The following is a 26,093-nucleotide window of genomic DNA, read 5'->3' on the forward strand; positions in this document are numbered from 1 at the left end:
CTTACTCAGAAATTATGTAAAACCGCAGTGCTTTACCTCGCTAGTGCATTCTCATTAGAATTGATGAATTTAACACTTGATTTCGCCTTCGGATGAGCGGTGTAATTGCGTTCTAATTGACTTAGAACCTAATTGACTTAGAACTAATTGACTTATTACCGTGAATTGTCTTAGGGGATAAAATTTAAATATCGTGTAAAAATTCTATATTATTGTATGCCAGTATTGAAAGAAACAATCTGATAAGAAATGGCTTCAACTTGTTTTGAAACTGAGGCGTAAAAGGTTACCAGCTAAGATATTCCGTCTGGCATCAGTTAAACCATTATTGGCGACTTTATCGTTTGCGCCGGCAAAACGGAAAAGTACCGAACTGAATTTAGAAAGATATGTTACCAGTTATGCTATTTCAAGAGTATCGAAAATGCCTAACAATGAGGTATCATTACATGTTCTAAGGAGTAATGTTGAATTGAATCCAATAAGTATACTTTTATTTCCTGGAAACATACCTTCAAGTGAATTGTGTGAATGTGTGTTTATAGTTCTTTACATCTAGTTAAATACAGTGAAACTTACATAAGCCAAAACTGAATGGATTAAAAAAAAAAAAAAAAAAAAAAAAAAAAAAAAGGTTAATCTTTAGATTATGGTAACTTGGCGATTTTTTGGCGAAAATTTGGCGACCAACTCTGCTACAGCAACCCTCTATTTTTTTTTCGCCGATATTTAATCTTCACGAAGTAAAGACATGTTTCTTTTTATTTACTCAACACTTTTTCCAACAATCTGCTAGCCGAATTACACTTATGCTAGAAATTTTATGGAACAAAACTGCTTAATCATGACAAATATTAACTGCAAAATTGGGAAAAAGTGCAGAATCGCAAACTCCTTGCCGCGTTTTTCAAAATCGCATATACACAGTAACCATGTACACGTCGACTTATTTTTACTTAAAAAACATCCCAGAATTGCACAAAAATGGCATTGCGCACACTCTTTACTATATCCATGTACACTGTTTTTTTCTCATAAATTAGAAAAATTTCACGAAAATGCATGAAAATTTTGTGAATCTTTAAATTCGGTAAAAAGGACATATATGATATTACCTGATCGCGAAAAAGTATATACCCTTTCCAAGGATGAACATTTGCACGTATAAAATAAATAAAATATCCAAAAACTTTTACCTCTAAATTATCTATTATAAACCTCACCTGCCAATTTATAACGCAAACATTAAAATGGTTCCAAATACTTAGTGTCAAATACTTAAATTCTTTCCATGCACATTTACTTCTACTCAAATGTATTCCAAAATACTACAAACATATAACTCTCAAAATCACGATCATTAAATTAAAATATAATTAAATTAAAAAACACTACTTAAAATATAAATAAGCACATACATTAAATTAATAAAAATTAGCTTACAATCCTAATTACTTTAAACTAAATCATTGCTAATAACAATTTTCTAATAATACCATATTAATTTATTTACTCCTTATATTTAGAACAATGCAAAAAATAATATCCTCAAATAATTAAAAATACTAACTTACCTAATCTTTTACAGAATCTTGAGTGCATGGCGGATCACAAAATGTCCATTTTCACCAGATTTCTTGCACCGCCATTCAAACTTATCTGTAATATCCTTCCTTTCACACAATCTCATTTCATTCTCGCATGTTGGACATTCATACTTATCCGCAATTAAGCAATTATTTTCAATTACACATAAACGCAATAAAAATTTCGGGTTTACTTTATGTAGGGCCATGGGATCCAAATATTAAACAACACTGTTTCACAGAACATAAAATGAAACATGCTATAAAGTACAGCAGATATTTTTACAAATTTACCCCCTTTTCCGATTTAAGAACAGTGATTCGTCCATTAATGTCACATGAGATATCTCATGATCTCTCATTTCCCTCACACAAAATAATGCGTAATCGGAACTGAGTACTTCTCACATTATTCCCTAGGTAGTAACCTTTATCGCCTCCAAAATGTCGCCAAACTACCAGTTACCATATTCCAAAGATTAGCTAAAAAGGAACTTAAAGTTGTATTTCAAATTTTACATTTTGTCGTATTAAAGACTGATTACCTGTGTTTCCACTGATGGTTGGACTTGATAAAATATGTCTTGAACAGGAATTTTTTTTTTTTTTTTTTTTTTTTTTGAGAAAAAGCTTTTAATATTGATTTTCTTACATTAGTATGTATTTTTAACTGTGAAGTTTGTGCATTTAAAAATTGTAATGACATGCAGATTATTATATTTTCATTTATTTCCAATTTCATTAAAAGTATTTTTTTACAATTTACTCCCTGATTTTATACATTATATGTATGAGTAATAAATAATTATTGTAAATATGCTATGTAACTTACATTGTGATCTTTATATTGAAACAACTTATATATTATATATGGGTACTTACGTATTAACGCAACCAGGCCAAAATTCGCATAAATCGCCAAATTTGGCGACCCTACTTACGGCAACCCTACGTGTTTAGACGAAAGTTTATTTGTAAAAAGAAAAAATAACACTGGGCGTGTACCACAGCAATGGGTTTTCGGCGGAATTTGCGGAGAAAAGAAAGAGACTATTTTGGTTACTATACCTAACAGAAGCGCTGTTACCCTCATGGAAAAAATTTGCGAAAATATCAAGGAAGGAAGCATTATTTATTCGGATTGCTGAAAAGGATACAATACAAGTGAGTTCAAAAATGCTGGATTTCTGCATGGAACTGTTAATCACAAATATAACTTTGTGGATCCCAACACGGGCGTTCACACGCAACATGTAGAGCGCATGTGGGGCTAAGCCAAATGGCGCAACAAAAAACAGAGAGGAACAGAGAGTCATCTTGACTCATACCTTATCGAATTTATATGGCGCCAAACTCAAGCTGTTAATGGCGAAGACGGTTTTCAATCAGTGCTAAAAGCAATAGCCAAAAGATTTCCTCCGAAAAAATAATTCTGCAACTTATTCAAATTCGAAACCGGAAGGGTTTAATTGCTATTTTATATTTTAAAACAAAATAATATAAAAAACTGTATTAAAAATTATCTGTAATTAATAAATGTACATTTTCTTTCTATTCATACTTTTTTACTCAAACTTATAAATCGCGCCAACCTGGTTGCGATAATACGTAAGTACCTATATATGTATGAGTCATGCATCAACTCATGGCAATTGAATTGTTAGTAGGAAATTAATGATAATAAGATGCATTGATGTATCTAATAAGATGTATTATTGATGACAGTACATAAAATTAATCAAAACTGTAAGATATACAGTTAAAAGGTGCTATTCTATTTTCGGAACCAGATTTTGTATGGATGGATGTATGTATTCATGTTACGTGTGTGTATGCACACACATTTATACACACGTGCATAGGCCCACTAGTGGCAGAGTGGTAAAATCTTTGAACACTGGATTCGAATCCAGGCAAATTCTTTGGCTTCATGGACGTTTTCGTAGTTTTCCCCATTTGTAAAGTGTATACCAGCCAGTTTCCTTTAGAAAGTCCTCCACAAAGGCATCCCTTCCCACAGGTAGATAGACCTAGTGTACTTTGCCATACTAAACTAAAATGAAACCCAAACCACTCGTGAATACATACATTACTTGTCTGAATATTGTCCCGATAACAGAAAAGTACCGGTTAAAATTGGGCTTTTAAAGATATGTGAAAAGAGTTTTGAATTAAAATCCAGACTATAATTTCATTATCTTGTAATAAATACATTGGACTTAAGATTGCACTGTAACTATTTAATATGAGTTCCACTAAGCTGTCAATAATGCTTTACATTAAGTACTAAAATCAAGATCAGAATGTTATGAATTAGTATTATTGTTCGCATAAGTGCTTCACATTTAGAAGTCCATTCTATTATCAATAATTTAATATCCATTCTTAATAAATAAGAACAATATGATACTAATTATTACATTTATTTATTTACAAGTTCTATGAATTGCAATAATTTCCTTTTCCAATATCTTCTTTTACAAAATACTTTCAGTCTATAATTCCTTTTTTAAATGTTAATTTCTCTTCATCATAAGTAAAATATATGCACACATTATTGAAGAAAAATTATTTAATTAAAATGTTCAAAGTATATGTTACAAAAAACGAACATATTGACCTCTATAATACATTTATTAAAACTTATTTATTTACTACACTAAAATAATCTAATTCTCAGATTAATAGATAGAGTTTGAAAAGCAGAGGTCTAAGAAATCGTGTAACATTTATTTTACATAAAAATGACTGTATATACATAATGATCACAAGTTATCTTTTACTCAGACATTAAATGCTAACCTGTTTTTATTGCATTCGAGTTTTAAAACTAAGTATTTTTAATGATTTTTCTACTACTGTTTCAAAATTCTGATTTTTATGCCAGTCAGAAATGATTTTCTTCGAGTATACAGAATTAAATTATTTATTTCTGGATTAGTCATCGAGTAATTTAAAATATAATACTTAGTACTATTACAAAATTTAAGAATTCCAACTTTTAACATGCTGCTTTTTATCACATAAAAAATTTAACCAAAATGTAAACTTGTAATATTGAAAAATTTCTCTCTTAAGTAAAATTGCCACTACATAATTTCAGCACAAACTAAATATTATAGTATATAAAAGAATGCAGTGTATTGCCTGTAAAATTAATGATACTTACATATTAACACAACCACCTTAGCTCAATTTGGATTTAACACATGAAAAGATAAAAATTATTCATTGGGTGCAAGTTGATGGTTTGCACAACTTTTCTTAAATAGATACCCAAATTATTGATATCTATCATAAGTTGGAAAAGTTATGAAAAGAAAACATACTTTAGAATTTGAAATATAAATTTTAATTATTAAATAAGGAAATAAAGCATGTTCATCTCCAAATCTTTCTGTAATTATTTTGCCCTATTCTTTTCCCCAAGCGATTTGTTTTTGCTTGAAAAAAAATTAAATAATTTCAGAGACTCGGCATCACACAAACTTCAGCAGCATCGGCTATCTACCAAATGTATTTCCTTTTTCTTTCTTTTAGAAATTTTGTATTCCTGTAGAGTTTCCACTGTAGTTTTTTTCATTGTTGATAAATTCCAAAGAGCATATTTTAAAATTAAGGCAAAAAATATCACAATTTGTTCATAAAAATGTTAAATCTTGAAATACAACACAAAGAATGTATACGAAAACGGCGACATTGTCCCATTAAAAGATTGTTATGAGCATTGTTTTGAGTTTGACACATTTTAAAAATTTGACGAGTTCTACTGAGGTGGTTGCAAGTAATAAATTAATTGCATTGTAATATGTGCATTTTTACTGTTAAGAATATAAAATTTTTTGCTTATAATAAATATCTGAATATGCTAATTATTTATTTGCCCTCTTATGTGAGTTTGATAAATTAGACACTATTTATTTTACATCAGTAATCTTCAAACTAATTTAAAATTTAGTTTCAGTGTGAATTTCTTTTGTTCTCTGCTTTCTTATGTTTAAATTGACGTCATGTAAAGCAACATAAAAAATAAAACTACTAAAAAATATATGAAAAGCAAAAAAATAAACAGATATGGAAATTTATCAGTTCAGTTTCATAGATATTCCGTACAATAAAACCCCTAAGTTAATTAATAGGTGGGACTAATGAAAAGTACAACTTCACATACAAGATCTGTCAGAAAAATACATAGAAACTTTAATAGATGATATCTATATATTGGTTTCTAAGTTGAATTATCTTTATAATATGTAGTATGATATTTCCTTAACATGTTCGTACTCTCGCATATATGTAACACATGACAGTGAAACCAAAATGGATTTGTAGGACTCTGAGGGATGTTGTGTAGTACAAGAAATTGGTCAGGCTAGAGGTCCTTCAAAAAATTATGGCAGAATGTGCAGCAGTCGCCTCAGACACATCGACTAAACATTGTTCAAATAACTGCTCAGTATTGTGCTATAACTCTAGCTGTTAATGGCTACCGCTGTGACTGAACAGTCTAAGTTACTGTACAGGTACATATTCATAAATATTATTATTAAACCTAGCATAGCCTCTGATATGTATGATTTAATTATAATTAAGTTCAATACTAAAGTACAAGAATTTTCGGCTAATCTTTGGAATATGGTAACAGGTAGTTTGGCGACATTTAGGTAAGGCGATAAAGGTTACTAGCTAGGACTTTAGCAGTGTACATGGATAAAGTCAAGAGTGTGCGCAATGCCATTTTTGTGCAATTCTGGGATGTTTTTTTAAGTGAAAATAGGTCGACGTGTACATGGATACCATGTATGTGCAATTCTTAAAAACGCGGCAAGCAGTGGGACTTTCTCCCAATTTCGCACCTAATCTTCGTCATGATTAAGCACTTTTGTTCCATAAAAGTTCTAGCATAAGGAAAAAAAAAAAAAAAAAAAAAAAAAAAAAAAAAGGCCTTTACTTCGTGAAAACAAAATGGCGTCCAAAAAAAACTAGCAGGTTTCTGTAGCAGGGTTGGTCTCCAAATTTTCGCCCAAAAATCGCAGTTACCATAATCCGAAGATTAACCGAATTTTCTTTTATTATTAAAGTGTGTGCATTTTTTGATAGGCCGTTTATAAATATAGATGAATTTTAGTTTAATAGGACCGAGGGCCAGACCACCAGCACCTGAGTGGTAAAGTCGCTGAATACTAGATATTTAGCCCAGGGTTGCAATTTTGCCGAATGCGCTGGCTGCATGGGCGCTTTCATGGTTTTCCTCAAGTGTAATGTGTTTAAGAGCCAGTTTCCCTTTGAAAGTCTTCCATAAAAGCATCCCTCCTGTTAAGCAGATAGCACTCGTGCTTTGCATAATTAAATAAACCAAACCAAACCGAGGGCAAAAAAATCACTAAACCAAGGGCACTAAATCATGCTACTTGGCCGTCAAAGGGATAATATGTAAGAACCTAAAACAGTATTAAAATTAATACACTGCATTTTTGTGGATGCCAATTGCCTCGTATTTAGCACACAATTCTAATTAGCACCTATGTTCCCCAAAGCCTTTTATCATTTGAGCAAAGGATCTTTTGTCAAACTTGTGACTATCATACATTTTTCTGTAAACTTTAAATTTAAATTTAAATTCACGTTCCCTTAAGTTAAAGATGAATATTCCATAACATGTGAAGAAAACATATATTTATTTTCTCATATGTCAAACCTTTTCCAGTATTATACTCAAATATAAGACTTCATACTATATTTAAAGTTTATATATATATCAATATGCCAGAGCCTGATCTTTACATTAAAAAAAAATCACATCACAGGAAACGAAATTTGAGATTAACATTACATGATATTCAAATTTATATAATTTTAATTTCAGCTTCAAAATTATTCATTTCCTAGATTAAATCTTAACATGGACTATTTAGATATATTATGTCCTACACTTCCTTCCCTGCAAAAAAAGGAGCCCACCAGCGTCAAGCGGTTAAGTCGCTGAACACTTGTAGTTCGGTCTGAGGTTCGAATCCCGCAAACAAGCTGGCTGCATGGACGTTTTCATGGTTTTCCCCATGTGTAATGTGTATACAAGACTGTTTCCCTTAGAAAGTCCTCCATGAAGGCATCCCTCTGCTTAGGCAGATAGCCCTCGAGCTATAAATTGCTATAAATCACATAAACCAAATCAAATCCTGAAAAAAAGTTAGGAACAGATTATCATTTTAACACAGTAAACTTTTTCTTTGTGATCACTTCTAAAGCTGACTACTTCTCCTCAGTACACAAATTCTGGTACTGAACATCTTCTTTTTGAAATGACAAGCTTTACACAAAATTAAAATCATGTAGAACTGCTGGTGGTCATCTTAGAGAGAGTTCACTGTATTTATTAAAGGTCAGAAATTTATTCAACTATTTCTAAAAATGCAAATTAATGAACAAAATCTGTACTTCGTTTCTGTAAGCATAATTAATAACAACTTCCGAGTTTGATTTAGTACTCGAATGTATGATTACAGTTTATTACATTAACGAGTGTCATTTGCTTGACAGATATGAAGAATTTCTTTTGAGGAGCTGTTTTGCTTGGACGGTTGGTTTGGTTTGTTTGATTATGGAAAGCATACAAGGTCTATGTGGGAGGTATGTCTTTGTGGAAGATTTTTTAAGGGAAAAACTCTCATATCCATGTTACGCATGTGGAAAACCAGGTAAGTGCTCATGCAGCCAGCCTGTCCAACTGAAATCAAACTCAGATCGAACTATCAGCGTTCCAGCCACTTTACCACTCAGCCGCTGTTGGCCTGTGTGGGGAGGGCCATGAAGGTTATGTTAGGTTAGGTTATTTAATTACGGCAAAAGCCTCGAGATCTATCTGCCTAAGGGGAGGGATGCCTTCACGGAGGACTTTCTAAGGGAAACTGGCTCGTATACATGTTACACATGGGGAAAACCACGAAAACACTCATGCAGCCAGCCCATTCACGGGATTCGAACCTCGGACCGAACTACCAATTTTCAGCGACTTTACCGCTCGGCCGCTGGTGGGCTCGAGGGCCATGAAGGAGAATAATTACATGCACTGTAAACTGAATTCTAAACTAAATGTATAAAGAAAGCAATGGAAATTCACTTATCAACACTAGTTCTTATTAAATTAAAATACTGCTTAAAATAAATTTATAAAGCTATTGAATGAAAATTTTCTGTTAACCTGTTTCAGACATGTGTAAGGAGTAACAGATTAATTATTTCTAATATTATTACGTAATTTTCTTATAAAGGAATTAAAAAATAAAAGCAAACAAAAGCTTCTTTAGAGAAATTATTCTACTATTAAAAATCGTATACTACTGGAATTAACATCCCACTTTATCCAAAATTAAATAAATGCATTTTTAAGTGATAAATCAAGTTGTGCAGAAATATTAAATATGAATACATTCATCTTAATTATTTAAAAAAACTGAATGTGAAGGTGAGAAAAATTAAGAGAAAAAAGCTTTGTAGATTATTTGCTAGAAATTTGACATTCTGAAAAATGAATACACACACACTCACTCATATTTATAAGCATAAAACACACACATATTCATAGATATAATTCACATATGATTAATTATATATTGAAAATATATGTATGTGAGCATGCTTGTGTATACACACTCACGCATTTAGTGAGAAATTTTGTAATGTTTGAGACATAAATTTATATTCCTTCTGGAACAGTAAGGAAATAATACTTTAAAGGAAAATTCGGCTAATCTTTGGAATATGGTAACAGGTAGTTTGGCGACATTTTGGTAGGCGATAAAGGTTACTACCTAGGACTTTGGGAATAATGTGAGAAGTACTCAGATCCGATTACGCATTATTTTGTGTGAGGGTAATGAGAGATCATGAGATATGTCATGTGACATTAATGGACGAATTACAGTTCTTTAATCGGAAAAGGGGCGAAATCTGGAAAAATATCTGCAGTACTTTATAGCATTTTGTATTTAGCTTCATTCTGTGTTGTGTGAAACAGTGTTGGTTAATTTTTGGATCCCATGGCCCTATCTAAAGTGAATTCGAAATGGGTATTTAGTGAGATTGAAAGGGGTAGTAATAAGTGTTTTTTTAAGGTTGTGCGAGATAGAAGTAAAGATTGCTTATTAAGTTTTATTAAGCAGTATATTCTACCTGGTACAATAATAATATCTGATTGCTGGAAGTCATACGTCTGTTTGGAGGATGAAGGTTTTCAACATCTTGCTGTGAACCATAAGTATGATTTTAAAGATCCTGAAACAGGCGCACATACGAATACAATAGAGGGCACGCGGAGTGCTATAAAAAGCGCAATTCCGAAATATTATGATAAAGAGAATTTTGCTTTTTATTTAGCGGAGGAAATAAGAAACGTTTATCGGCCACGTAATCAAGACTCTGAAGAAGATTGGTTATCTGAAGATCTGAAGAAGTTAGTATTTTTAATTATTTGAGGATATTATTTTTATGCATTGTTCTAAATGTAAGGAGTAAATAAATTTATATGGTATTATTGGAAAATTGTTATTAGCAATGATTTAGTTTAAAGTAATTAGGATTGTAAGCTAATTTTTATTAATTTAATGTATGTGCTTATTTATATTTTAAGTAGTGTTTTCTAATTTAATTATATATTTTAATTAAATGATAGTTATTTTGTGAATTATATGTTTGTAGCAATTTGGTATACGTTTCAGTGGAAGTAAACGTGCATGGAAATAATTTAAATATTTGACACTAAGTATTTGCAACCATTTTTAATGTTTGCGTTATAAATTCGTTGGTGACGTTTATAATAGATAATTTAGAGGTAAAAGTTTTTGGATATTTTATTTATTTTATACGTGCAAATGTTCATCCTTGAAAGGGTATATACTTTTTCGCGATCAGGTAATTTCATATATGTCCTTCTTACCGGATTTAAAGATTCACAAAATTTTCATGCATTTTCGTGAAATTTTTCTAATTTATGAGAAAAAAGCAGTGTAGAGGGATAAAGTCAAGAGTGTGCGCAATGCCATTTTTGTGCAATTCTGGGATGTTTTTTTAAGTAAAAATAAGTCGACGTGTACATGGTTACTGTGTATGTGCGATTCTGAAAAACGCGGCAAGGAGTTTGCGATTCTGCACTTTTTCCCAATTTTGCAGTTAATATTTGTCATGATTAAGCAGTTTTGTTCCATAAAATTTCTAGCATAAGTGTAATTCGGCTAGCAGATTGTTGGAGCGAAAAAAAAAAAAGGGTTGCTGTAACAGAGTTTGTCGCCAAATTTTCGCCAAAAATCGCCAAGTTACCATAATCCAAAGATTAACCGAAAATTTAAAAAATAGTATCACTAGAACAAATTTACGTTGCAAAGTAAAAATGTTTTTCATTCAAAGAACGCACTTCCTAACGCCGAATAGCAGAATGTAAATAAACGTCAGGAATGTGACATCACTCATGTGGGCGGAGTTAATGGTGATCCTTATCTGGATTGTCATTGGCCAAACTTAAGCCGTTGTCCTAGCAGTGTACATTTTGCTTATATGCGAACGGGCTAGTTGCATGGGCGTTTCCGTGGTGTGTAACGTGTATACGAGCCAGTTTTCCTTAGAAAGTCTTCCATGAAAGCATTCCTCCCCTTAGACAGATAGCCCTTGATGCTTTGCCATAATCACACACACTTTATGTCTTAAGAATAGACGATTATAACGCCAAATGAGGTTTATGCATTTTGTTAAAATTATTTCAAAGGATGACCGATGCATTTTATTTTTCTTTTTGTGCACAGTGAAAGAGAAAGGAAAATGGATTTCATTAAATTAAGAATTGCGAAGTGAATTATTCTTGGCGCAAACTAAAAAAAAAGTGCGCCAAGATACATTTTTCAAATTCTCCGTCAGTTTGTCGCCAAATGTTAAAAAAAAAAAAAAAAGCTATTTAGGCATAATGTGAGTCGTAAAATCGAAATATGGAAAAAAAATCAGTATGTCATTTCAGAAAAAGTCCGATTTTGTGTCAGAATATCTATGTTAGAATAATGCTGTATATAAATCTAATATATATTCTAAGTTGTGCTTTCGAGACATGTAAAACGCAAGTTAAATTTTTTCATTTGACCCAAGAGTTGTTCCTTTTTTTCGGGGGGTGGGTGGGGTGGAGAGCAAGGTGTGGATACTTACTTTTAGACTTCACATTTTAGTATATAGGTAGATTACCATGATCAATTCCTACCATCTTTTTCTGAAACATTTCCTTGCACAATGCATAGACGAACTCTGAATAATATACGGTATTCGCCGCTTATTAAAATCACGTCCTTGTCAAGCCTGTTTTAGTGTATTAAGCGCCGGAGTTTCATAAACGGTGATTTCAGTTTTTCAAATTAAGGTATGAAATTTGACCCAAGTAAAATAGTATTTAGTAAGATAGTAATTAACAATTAATCTACTAGTCAATACCTAAATTATTAATTTAGAATTAATGCAAATATTATTCTATTCGCCAAAGTTGGAAATTAAAAAAAAATTATGAAAGAGATTTATAATAATATATTTGATGGAATTTTAAACTATTATGAAGAGCTGTTCTAACCTTATTTATTTAGTATTGTTCGTCAACGGTCTTTCGACAGTATTTTCAAGTTCGTAAAACTTTTCTGATCTCCACTTATTAATTCAAGGTTTCTTCTTAAAATTTGCAATGCTTTTCTCAGTTGAAGCTGGCATGTAGGCAATTTTACTGCCAGTTTCAGTTTCTACAGCTTTTTTACGCTTTCTATAATATCGCAGTCAATGTTTTCATATGCTGTCTCAATATTATCATCAATTGCAACGTATTCTAAAAACGAATCTTGATAATTTCCCCACTGATGTCCAAAATATTAGAAATAGCTTGCAATTCCCTTGTGGCTGCTTCTAAATAAAAACCAGATTTTCTAAAGGAATTACTAACTGCGTTTTGGGAGACAGTTTCCCATGCGTTGGGTATAATATGCATAGCCTCTAACAAAGATACTGACTGAGTTATCTTCTTGGAAATGCTTGCATTTTTACAAGATTCGATTTTGTTTAACTTTTTTTTTTGGGGGGGGGACACTTTTTCTGTAATGACACTTGAAATCTTTTGTAGTACCTTGGTCTAAAGGCTGAATGATAGAAGCCGTATTTTCAGGAAGAAACACTAATTTAATGCTTTTCAAAACGGCATCAGAGAGGCGTAGAGCATTTGTTTGACAGTAAAACTATTTTTTCTTTTTTCTGTCTCATTTCAAAAGAAATTACCCACCAGTGGCTGAGCGGAACAATCGTTGAACACTGGTAGTTTGGACTTGGGTTCGATTCTAGGCCAACAGGCAAGCTGCATTAGGCCTTTTCGTGTTTTTTCTGTAAGTGTAACTAGCCTACGAGTCACTCTTCCCTAGAAAATCCTCCACGAAGGCATCCCTCCCCTTAGGCAGATAGCCCTAACGTGTTATGCCATAATCAACTAACAAAACCAAAAGGAAATCAGTAAAAATACAGCTTGTCATGTAGGAGTTCTTGTTATTATAATAAGGGAAATTCTTGACTTCTTTTAAAAATCGAATGTTTTCTGCGAACCAGAACTTTCTTTTTAATTGTTGAAGCCATTAAAGAGTAACATTCTTTTAATTTCTTAAGACCAGCTGCTGTTTCACTTATAAACATTAATGTTCGCTCCTTTAGTGCTCTATAAAACAGACCACTTTTACTTGCGTTATAAATTTCGAGTACTTGTATTCTTTTAGAGGCCCGGGTAAAACATCTTTATTCAGTTCTCTTATCCAGTTTCTTTATCCAATTCTTAGCCGAATGAATATCTGCTTCTTACCATGTAGTTTCCGGTAAACAATGTTATTTCTCTCTTTTCATCCTGTGAGCCACCCATCAGTAGGTACAAAAAATATTCCTAGCACTTTACAGAATTTTACAGCTTTTGTGTCAAAAGAGCTCTAGAAATTCGATCCCATTCCAGAGGTGCGCGGTTCCGGCCCCTCGATAGACAGTGTTGCTCGTGACGGCAGTCACGATTTTTCGAGGCGCGGAATGGATTTAATTTTTGAATTTGGGAATATAAAATTGTAAGAATGAAATGTTTATATTTAGAACAATTGCAAGTATAATAACGAAAATAAAATGTATGTACAAACTCAACAAGTGCTTTCAACATCTCTCCATCCCATTGCAACATTTCCATCCCTTTTGTATTTCCTTGAGACACCTGCATTTTTTATTAGTTCATTATCCATTTTATTTCTTTGTTTTTTAAGTAAATTTTTCATTGCTGTTTGGGATTTCTCATTTTAAATGCTGCTTTTCTTTGGCTGCGTTTACCAAATGTATCATAATATTTCAGAAATTTATCCTTCTCTTTCAGGCTTAAATCATTTCGTTTACGCATTTTCGATATGTTGCAAGTCAACCGCACAGCAAATAAAAAAAATGTTTTTTCCAGTGATTTGTTCAAATCCGAAATTCTCGTTTATGGTCAACAGGAAGCGTCTGTCAAGTCGACTTGTCACTTCACGGGTATTATAGGCATAATCAATGCTTACTTTTCGCGCGATTTTTTTTTACCCAGCATGCAACGATCACTCCCTTTTTCCTATCAAAGATTAATAATTCGCAATTCTACAAGGAAGAATATGTTGAAATTTACTGAGAACAAACACCCTGCAAACTTATTGTGCGTATGCATTTCTATTCCTTATCAGCCGGTGTTGGATAAACGTAACCAGTGGTTATTTAAGCACCAGTTTTTCTTTAATCTTGGAAAACACTCACTCATTTGCAGTTAAAGAACTTGTTTCCAATGCCTCTAGAGTACTGCTTTTGTTAATCTTTAAGATAAAGGTATTCTGTGCCTCTCAGCTTGTAAAGTCTTCTAGTATGCTTTGGGAACATAAACTTGTGGACCCTACTGAAAGACGAAGTAGCAAATTCTCGCTAGGTCTTGAGAAGAACAGACAGCTGCATGAGAAGGTTATAATAACCGTTTCAACTAAACGAAACAGAAATGCGCTCACTCGGTGCTCACAATTTACCACCATTTGTGGCTAAGTAACTTGAATATAAAATAGTCTCGCTCCTACACTATGTAAACCGCTTAATCGGCTGGACACAGCAAAACAAAGCCAGGCATATCAACATAATCTAAAAGAATGGTTAGCACCAACTATTGAATTACAAAGTTACTAAATCAACAACACGGCTAATTCTCCTACCGCGAACTCTGCTGCTTAAATACTGTTTCGAACACACTTAGGTTTGCATATACGTCATTAAATTTACATTCTGGCGGGAAAATGAAATCAGAAGGGAAATGAAAGTTTCTTAATCTAAACAGAATTGGTTAGACTAAAATAAGGTTTTTACAAGCTCTAGTCCGGACGAAGAGAATTACAAACTGTGTCTGACAGGGACTAAACAAGGGTACCCAACAACTCTAGGAGGAACTGGAAGAATTTCTGTTAAACCCGTTTTATTGACAGACTACATAGCTAAAAGGTATATGAATGAACTATAAACATCTTTTACCAGCCCTAAACAGTTTGTTCTGAATCTGAAAATTCAGTCTTCGGAGACGACTTCAATAAAGGGTGATTTTTCTATTGATTAGCATGTATTTGTTTTGGTTTCAGGAAACCTGAACATAACAAGCAGCTGGGTTTATTACCCAGTGAGTTTAATAAGCGGCGGGTACTGTATTCAATAATTTACTATTCGAATTAAAACCTGCTCGTCGTTAAACAGCATGTCATAAAAGCCTTTTTTTTTTTTTTTTTTTTTTTTTTTTTAATTTACAGTTCCTTATTATCACAAACATATCAAACTAAGCAATGACTAAAAATATCCTTAATTTCTACTCTCTAGAATTATAAGGGATTAGCATGATCACTTTATTCAAACATTACTACTTTAAACATGAAAATGTTAAAATAAATTCGAAATTACCTCAACATACTATACCGTGATAGATTTTCTTCGAAACTGATGTATTCACAAGCATTCAGATTTGTATCAGACTTTGAATCTTTTCAGTAAGTATTAATTTCATAAGACACATACCTAAGAAAATATCGATATATAATATTCAGGACAGATGGGTGTGATTTGACCAATCAGCATAAATGTGCTGGTACTTTCATGCAAGTTAGCCTTCGTTAACCAAGACACAAGGAATGGTCCTCTTTGAAATCCGGTTTTTACTATGTAGAATGCAATATTCATCAAGGCGCTGGCACACCCACGTGAAGATTTAAGTTAAGAGCTATCGACTTCAGTAAAAGTTCCGGCACGCACAGAAGTTTCATTTTATACCATGAAGAGAGCAACCTTCAACAGGTTGCCTGAATGCCCATGGTTTAATGTTTATTTTAATAAATAATCACCGACGTGCACAGCCCTGCACCATTACGAAGTGCAATTTATAAAATTGGCGAAAGCAGTTTCCATCAAAGTATGTTGCGGTGTTTTTTGTACAAATTTTCTTTCTGCCCATTGTTTCAAGTTGCTTGCAATAAGTACAATCCCGTTTTGGTAGTATTTGTAATTTTTTTCTTAAATTGTATATTTTAACTATAATAAAAAAAAATTCTAAGGTCATGATAGATTATAAAATTATGTATGGTCATTCTCTGTATAAAATATAAAGGTGAATATAAAGGTAAAGGTGAAGATAAAGGTAAATTTTGAAATAATTACTGATTTCTGTATTTTTAAAGCAAGAAAAAATATGTTATTAAAAATGTTTGAAAAATTCATGCAGTTTTTTCTAATCTTAATTACATTACTATTTATATTATTTCAATATTATATGCCATTTATTAAAAAAGTGTTTAATACCTTTATTCCAAAAATGTAATTTACTACATGTGTTTCATTTCTGAATAAATAAAACTATAATCAAATAGTGCTCTAAGTGTTATGGTATTATGATTTAAAATTTTTATCTTCAATTAATATAAAAGTGCACTGATTTAATTATATATATGTTACCGGCAGTGTATTATAAGGCAATTATGTCCACCTTTCCGCATGCCTTCATGGTGTGGAATCATACTCGACGTGTATTTGCGAGGTCCAGAGTTCGAGTCCCGGTGAAGGCATTGTTAATTTTTTACGTCTCCTTCAAAATAATCTAATGACTCTACCGTATGAAATTCGACATTCTATAGAATAACTAGGTATTTTATAGAATGCCGAAAACTGGCCGGCGGTGTATGAAAAGATTAAACATTTCACACATTGCTTAATGCCAAATGAAAAACCGGCAAAATATGAAATACATCTGCGATTCGTTTCGAATAACCAAAATTACTGACCAGAAGTTAATAAATGATGCAAAAAAGCCAAAATGACTACTAAGAAGGAACCACAGGCCTATTGTTTGCTGAATCGCTAAGATCCGATGTTTGTGCAAAGCAAAAGTAAACTCATTTATCCTTTTAAAGAAGGCCAACCAGCGGCCGAGCGCTAAAGTCCCTGAACACTGGTAGTTCGGTCTGAGGTTCGAATCCCGCGAACGGGCTGGCTGCATGGTCGTTTTCGTGGTTTTTCCCCATGTGTAACGTGTATACGAGCCAGTTTCCCTTAGAAAGTGCCTCCACGAAGGCACCCTCCCTTAGGCAGATAGCCCTAATGTATTTTGCCATATTTCTCAATACACCAACCAACACCAACACCTTTTAAAGAAAATGTTAGTACACTTATCCTTCGATTTACACAGAAGATATGTTCCGCTCAAAACCGTGTAATCGAAATCTTGGATTTTGCTGTGTAAAATCGTGTAAAACGAAAAACACACTAAGTGTGCATAATGTAGTTATTTATTTACATAAAACAAAATAATCATAAGATCATAAAATAACAAATATATGTAGGTAATAGAAGTGCATATTTATTTTACATTATTATAAGATCATTAAAAAAATTATTATAAGTTTAGTCTCTGTCATCATTTTCATGAACTATTAAGCTTTTCTTCTTAGTTGGTATGATGCCACTTTTATCTTTAAAGTATCTTTAACTTATCTTTGCATCTTTAACTTACGTTATAAATATTTAAAGTCTTATTTGGAATAGCATTAGTATCAATTGGAATCCGTTTTTGCTTATGGTCTTCTATCCATATCACGGATGCCTTTTTCATATTCTCCATTATATCATCTCTTATATATGAAATTGCGCTCTTACTGCTGCAAGTTCCAAGCTGAATTGAGTCTCCATTTTCTCTAATTGTCCTTATTGCGGCTTCATTCATGGAGTAAAATTTAGCAACATCTGTGGCTCTTTCTCTATTACGTAGAGATCTAATATTTTACTTTTTGTTTTTAAAGAAATAACTTTTCTTTTTATTTGATTTTTTTTTAAAAATCTTTTGGCATTATAAAAATTTTATGTAAATTATAAAAATGCCACAAAAATATAAATGTTGAAAACTTAGCAGTAAACTTTTAAATATGTAGATAAAATTATAAGCTTTGTTGCTAAAATACTGATACTGCACCAGTTCACATGAACGAAGTAGCTTTACTGTTGTGAAATATGTATATATACATACTACAGGGATTCCCCTTTTACAAAACTGGGAATTCCCATCCTTGTTGTTGGCACCAGTATTTCCAAAGGAATGAGATTTAAAAATGACTTCAAATATGTATTTGCATATATGCAGCCGAATATACATTTTGTAATTTTGTAATAAATAATTTGTTTTAGTCCGAAGGGGCTTTGTCCCTGAAGGACTATTGTTTTCGTTTTGCAATTTTGTGTTGAATTACTATAAATGTCCGTTTCCCTTTTCAAACTGTTGCCACCAAATGCTAGAGTCCTGCGTTATATTTGAAGAAATTAAATAATGAAAAATCTGCATAAATGTATTTATATTTCTCGCATTGTGATAAAAACAACGGTGCGTAGAGCCATCGAATTTTGAATGACGCAATCTTACTGCGAATAGGGGCATGTGGAAGCCCAAATTTGAAATTTGGAATGTGTTTTATTATCTATTTCATATTTTGCAAAACTTTAACGAATTTTTGAGTAACAAACTCAACGATTTGAAAGCGAGCAATGGCAACGATCTACGGGGGGGGGGAATCCCTTTCTGTCCTCAACGCGCGGAACTGTGTATCGGAAATTCTAAAGATAGGCTCATTTTAAAATTATTTTCTGACATTGCTATTTAACTGAAATTTATGGTTTAAGTACGAAGAATACGATATTTAATAAATAAAGGTAATACACAAAACGTTAAAAAAAACGCCCCTTTGGACGTAATTTAAAATCTGAAACCTTTCAGATTTTTTTTTTACTAAGTTTTTGAAATCTTAAAATTTTTAAACCGTGTAAAACGTGTACTATGTAAATCGAGAAATAGGTGTATTATATAATATTATGTCATGGGACATTATATTATTTCGCGTACTTCATGAAACGCATTTCTCATTTGGCTATTGGACAGAGAGGACGTGACAGAATGTTGAGAGAACCATATAGAAACGTTAGGCGGAATGCTATTGAATCGTACATCCACCTTTGTAAGCCCTGTCAGAAAAAAACAAAAAGGTATTTAAAAGGGCACTGTTGTGAAACCTATGATTTTTTTTTTTTTTTTTTTCTGAATTTAATTCCCGTTGTGAGTTAGATATTTTGATTTCCAATCTCCACCAGATACAGAATACGAATCTATTATGATGTACCAAAGTAACTTTTAAATAATAGACTTATCACGACCCTTTTTATCATACTTAGTCTAAAGAGTATTGGTCACTCTACAGAACGCCTAGATATTATATACAGTGTATAGGGAAGGTATATAATAATTTCATATTTCATACTTTGTCTGAAAACATCAGACATTTTATAGAATGCCGTACTCTATAGAACGTCGGCATTTCATACATTGCTAGTGACATATACATAATATATTTCTTCTTCTCTGTTTTATTTATTAATTATTATTATTATTATATTTAATATTACTATTGTCATCAAATGGCATCAAAATAATTGCATAAATATTTGATTAAAGTCCTATCTATCCTATTTATTAAAGAATTGAAGCATCGTATCTTACTTTCATACGAAATACGTTTAAATGAAGTGCAGCAAAAAGTGTGTATAATTTAACAGGCGTACAAGGAAGTTAGTAATCTGGTGTCCGCAAAAGATTTTTTCATTAAGGATGCCCTCCTTTGAAATTTTTTTATTCTTCCATTTTGAATGGGGGAGGGATAAAAAGAATTTAAATACAAGCCTGTACCATAGCAGAGAAAAACAGAACAAATTAAATATCAAGGGCTCGATTTTTTGAAAGACGGGGCCAAAATATCCGCTTTGACTAAATAAATAAACAAGAAATGAATAAATGCTTCTTTTTATTTAAATCTGCAGGTTTATTTTCTTATTTACCTGTACTGTTATTATTATGACAACAATAATAGTAAATATAATAATAATAATAATTACACACAGTAATTATAAATGGTTCACTGTACATAAACAATGTTGTGTTGAGTAACTACAGGCTGGGGCGTGACATATGGAATGTATAAAGTTTACAAAATTATTTACAAAACTCATTGAGCCAATTAAAATTAGCTTCTAGCTTTAGAGTACATGGAACAAAATGCTTTCGAAAATATCAGTTTTGAAGAAATAAGAGCGATGGGGAGGGGAAGTATTTTTGAATTAATTTCGTGTTTCCATTTAACAGAATAAATTTCACTTTTTAATTTATGAGATTCGATCAAACAGGTCTAACTTTATTGGTGTATTGCAGCACAATCAAATGCATGTTTCTAATCAGTTTCGCAATATTTCCAGTAAGTTAAAATTATACATTTCTATTTATTTTTATTTCTATTGAAATAAAAACTGGAGATTATTGTTTTGTTTTATACTGAAAATTCTTTTCTTTTTAATAAAAGTTAACATATGAATTCGTTTTTTAATTAACCCAGCAACATTTTTCATTTATTTGTTTTTTAGTGTTCTTAAATTTTGGGATTATTTTTTTGTGTGGTCTATTTCTTGTAGGGCTGGAGGAGAAAAAATGCCTAGGCTCCCAAAAAAAGATTAATCCGGCTTTGATTAAACGTTATGAAGTCTAAATATATTAAAGAAATACGCGAAATGAATTATTCAAATTTTGCTATATTTTTGGCTTTAAATAAATTAGAATAAAATTTTAAAATAAATAAATAAATGATGAATAGGGAAGAAAAAGTCGGACAGAGAAGACAATTGAAATGATTCAATTAATGTTTTTTCAATTCTTGATTGCATAATAATTATCTAATTTTACAACTATTGATTTAAAATTATTAATTTTTTGAAAACTGTGTTAATGTTATATATTCTATTATCATTTTCTAGAGCAGGTGTATTTCAAACACAATTTGTACTATATTATTAATCATCCTTTTTTTCATAACTTTAAGTTAATACACAGAAGAGCAATAAAATAAAATTTTTAAAGTGTAATAAAATTCATTTAAAATTATACTGAACAGTTTAGTTTTTATCTTTACAACATTAGAAAAAAAAAAATGCTCTAAACGTTGCTCTGACATTTCATTTACTTCCCATCCTTTTTCAACTGCTTAGTCCCGCAATAGATGGCGCTGTAACTCCGCAAACATATTGACCTATTGTTATTTCATTGGCCACTCTGCAACAGCTGGGAGTCGCGGCGCGCATGACGTCACGAACCAAGTAAGCCACTCAAAGAGGCTGCTCCGACTCTCCGCTACGAAAAGTAGGGTGTCTGATGCAAATTAGAACTGCCGCTAGGCGAACTTTAAATGAAAATGTTATTCAAGTTTAATTAAGAGATTGATCTAATATCCGATGAACGGAATGTTGATCATAGGACTGCTTAGCTTTATTTCCGGAGACGGAAAAATTAACCGGCATTCTCCCAACCGCAGAAGAGCAGTGGTAGCGGGCGGGAAGAGCTATTGATCGTCAGAGACTGAGAACGAGAGGGAGAAGATCGGGTGCTGCCTGTCGTGGAACCATGGCATCGTGGTTGTGAAACCTTTCTCGCAGTTGGACCCAGTCGCTGTTGTGATCAGCCAGCGTGTGATTCTGTTCACAACATGCTCACTCGGCATTAAATATCCGTAGGACGGATGTATCCATCTAGAGTATCGTCATCTCATAGTTTAGTAGTAGATGCAGACGCGAATAGATGCAGCACCAGCCATGTCTCGCGAAGTGTACGGGAGCAGCAGCATTAACCAAAAATCGCCCAAGCCAGTCCGCCGCGATCCAGTCGCCTCAGCAGCATCCTCCACTTACTATAAACCATCTTCCATCTCTCAGCCAGTGTCCAGCCGAGGCAGCCCCATCGGCTCACGCACTGCGTCTACCGAAAATCCGGCAGCAAACCGGAGAAGCAGTCGCCACGGTTACGGAGTAAGTCGGTCTAGCAACGCTAGCCCCGTAACGTTGCCTACAGACGGCCCCGTGCCGCATTCCATCAGCACCAGCGCCTTTAACGTAGGTCAAGGCTCCGCAGGAGGCCACTACTACAACGAGGACTTGGGCAGCCCGACCATGGACGGGCGAGGAACCGGAGGTCCGACACCCGGCCACCATCGCAGTCGTTCGGCTACCCGGGTGCCTCTGAGAAATTACCACTCCCTGGAGCGGGACCAGGACCGAGAATTTGTGCCCATCCGCGATCCCAGAGACCGATCCCTCGATCGTACTGACATGACCGGATCAGGAAGTCGACATCCAAGAAGTCGGGAAAGATCTCTGGATCGGTCAGGATACCGTGATCGCGATGATTACGCCTACCGGGATCTTGACGGACCTATGGACACTGATCCCTACCGGGACACTGGGCACTCGATGTCTCGTTCTGGACACGGATCTTACGGTGACACCAGACACAGTTATGGCAGATCTGGAGGTGACGGTTTTGTGATGGAATTACAGTCCAGGCTAAACGACCTGCAAAATCAGTACAGTAACCTCAAAAGGGAACTGGACGCTACGACCCAAAAACTGGGATCTAGTATGCACAGTATTAAAACATTTTGGAGCCCCGAGCTGAAGAAAGAACGTGCTCTCAGGAAAGAGGAAGCTGCAAAATATGCTCTCATCAATGACCAGCTAAAAATACTTCGCTCTGAGAACCAGGTATGTTTTTGTTTACTTAAATACTATTTCCTTCATAACGGATTTGATTTCCGGTTGAGAATATTCATTCATAAATTCAGCAAAGTGTCCATGATTCTTAATTACACACACATATATTGAAAAGTTAGAAACATTTAAATCCAGTACAGATTCAATCTGGAACAAAGAGTTGGCAAATATAAAAAATAAACAAAACAAGTTATTTGCAAATGCAATAAAACACCGTGTATAAAACATGCAATAAGATCAAAGTGCAATAGATCAAAGTGCACAAATGTATATAAAGGACAAAAATAATGTATTAATTTGCACTATCTTTTCGATTCTGTTTTATTTTTGTGCAGTATTTTTTAACTTTTTATACACTTGTGTGCTTAGATCCTAATGCAGGAAAATTTTATTGTTACTTGTAACAAGAGTTTTCTCTGGGAAGTGGGACGAGAGAACTTCCAAGCCTGCAAATGTTAAAATTTTGAACAAAATGGTATTTTTTTTTTTTTTTTTATTAAGAAAAATTAAAAGTTTTTTTTTTTTTTTTTTTTTTTTTTTTTTTTTTTATATATATATATATATATTGGATTTTTGAATAAACTGATTTTAATTGCAGGAACAACTATAAACGAATTCTCCAATATGTACGCTACCACAGTTATTATTTTTTAAAAATGTATTCGACTTCCTGAAACAGGAATGAAATTTATGTGAATTCTCTTGGCATAAAACAATCTGCATGATTCAGCCCCGAGAAAAATCCCTCACCCGCCATTTTATTTTCATTTTCACGATTTGATTTGGATAACTGATTTTGTTTTCTGAAAAATAATATTTTAAAAAGATTCCGCGATAAATATATATGGGAAATGTGAAATAATAAAATAAATAATTTAAATAATCCTCTGACAATAAACAATAATATCAAATACTTTTTAAAGAATACTTTTTAGAAGTTGTCAACAACAAGAATTTAATTCTAATTTGATTGTAACGCTAAGCTGTGCGTCGTATTTTTTGTGTTGTTCCTGCACAGTAAAATATTTCTGACTGTGTTTGTTTATTGTATCAAAGTGTTAACTTTAAATGTTATTTCTAAAACAAAACGAAAAAAAAAAAAAAAAGAAGCGTATGATACTTAATATATCTTTCGAATTTATTTTGTTATTAATTTACAAACTAAGCTTTCTAAAAGCAGTAAATACAGATTCATTCCAGTTATTTTTAATTACTAGCTAGGTCCGTGAAATTGCATTATCAGATTTCATTAAAATAACTTTATTTTTTTATTTTTCTTTTTGTAATAGCTATTTTAAGCGTCTCCTTATTCATCACTGAATGTAATCTATTAAAAAAGAATAATATGTACATTTAAAAAATATTAATTCATACTGTTATAAATATGCAGTACACAATGAAAGCCTCGTTTTTTTAGCCCAAAGGAGTGTTAGCTCAGAACGGCTATTACCATATTTACTTGCATAGTCGCTCTCGCGTAATAGTCGCATCTCCGTTTTGAAGCAGAAAAAATCGTCAAAAGTGTACAGTATTGTGTAGTAGATTTTCTAGCATAATAGTCGCACCTAGACTTTCACAATAAAAAATAGGAGGAAAAAAAAAAAAAAAAAAACGACTATTACTCGAACAAACACGGTAGTCTCGAAACGGGATTTTGCGTTCAAAAACTGTAAAGGCTGAATCACTTTTCAAATTGCCACCACCAAAATATTATTACTCTGTATTACTTTAAAAGGAATTATATACAGGAGACTGTGCATTGATATAGGTATTTATCTCGCATTGTGAAAAAAACTACGGTACGTAGAGTCATCAAATTTTTGAAAAACGTAATCTTCCACCCGAACATGGGCGAAAGCCGGTATTTTGAATTTAGAATCCGTTTTATTATCTTTTTCATATTTGGTAAAACTTCAACCAAATTTTTGATTAACAAACTACTTACGATTCAAAGCGAGTAGTAGCAACACTGTACGAAAAAGAACATTTTCATGTCCAGCGCGCGAGATTGCCTATCGAAAATTCTAAAGATATGATATTTTTAAATATTTTGCGATACTGCTGTTAAATAGAATTTTATGTGGTTTAAATTCGAAAAACATGATAAGTAAGTAAATAAAGGTAACACACAACACATTAAAAAAACGCCCCTTTTGCGTAATATAAAATCTGAAAGCTTTCAGATTTTTTTATTATTTTTTTTAAATAATTTTAGCTTAAGGGAACGTTAGCTCAAAAGGGGTATTAATTTCGTTTTGGCATTTTGCGTTGGTTCACTATAAAAGTCTGAATCGAAATTGTGTCCACCAAATGTTACAGTCCTGCATTATATTAGAGCAATTAAATAATGAAGAATCTGCATGAATGTATGTATGTTTTTTGCATTATGAAAAAACTACGGTATCTAGAGACATCAAATTTTGTATTACGCGGTCCTCCACTCGAATATGGGTATCTGGAAGCCTAGATTTAGAATTTAGAACTTTTTTTTATTATCTATTTCATATTTTGTAAAACTTTAACGATTTCAAAGCATTCCATTAACATTAACATCGCTTGCATCTTCAAGCACGGTTATTTTAAGCGCAAGTTTTTTTTTTTTTTTTTTTCGTGTATGTATGTGTGTGTGTGAGATATTGCTATTGAATTGAATTTTATGGTTTAAGCGCGAAGAGCAGGATATTCAGTAAATAAAGGTAACACATAAAACGTTAAATAAATGCCGCTTTGGGCATAATCTTAAATCTGAAAGCTTTTTTTTTTTTTTTTTTTCTTTTCCTCCTGTGTTTGTGAAAATTGTAATACTTGTCAACGAGCGTAGATGATAAATATTATTTCTAGATTTCTTTCTTCTTCGAAATTTTTATTTTACCAGGTAGCAATTTTTTGTATTATGGAAAAATTAAGAATGTATATGTTTCTCGTATTGCGGAGAAAACGGCGTCACCTTAAGCCATTAAATTTGGAACACATGTAGACTTTCACACGAACATATGCACATTGTAACCAGAAATTGTAATTTGTTTTTCATTTATTTTTATTATATTAGCTGGATGTACGAAATAGCTCTAGCTAAATTCACAAAAAACATTATATATTTTTTTCGCTTTTAAAGTAACCAATTTAGATGGCTTGCTTAGTATTTGAAAATAATACGCTACTTCGAGCGGTAAACGAGAAATAAAATAATGGCAAAGCACGTCAGGGATATCTGCCTAAGGGGAGGGATGGCTTCGTGGAAAACTTTTTAAGGGAAATTGATTCGTATTTTCTTAAGAATCACGATAACAACCATACAGCCAGCCCGTTCGCACGGAA

The 26,093-nt window shown here is 32.7% G+C and overlaps 1 protein-coding gene across 1 annotated transcript in view; it reads left to right on the top strand.

Annotated features, from left to right (window-relative positions):
- Positions 1-21,339: 21,339 nt before the first annotated feature.
- Positions 21,340-26,093, top strand: part of LOC118196388 (uncharacterized) — a 310,238-nt gene continuing 305,484 nt past the window's right edge. The window contains exon 1 of the mRNA XM_085818940.1: positions 21,340-22,766. Within this exon, the coding sequence (XP_085675066.1) occupies positions 21,792-22,766 (975 nt within the window). The 5' untranslated portion in view covers positions 21,340-21,791. The remainder of the gene's footprint in view (positions 22,767-26,093) is intronic.

This window comes from Stegodyphus dumicola, chromosome 6 (assembly GCF_044657685.1).
Source record: "Stegodyphus dumicola isolate Sdum_Otavi_A_Nest chromosome 6, ASM4465768v1".
NCBI classification, from domain to species: domain Eukaryota; kingdom Metazoa; phylum Arthropoda; class Arachnida; order Araneae; family Eresidae; genus Stegodyphus; species Stegodyphus dumicola.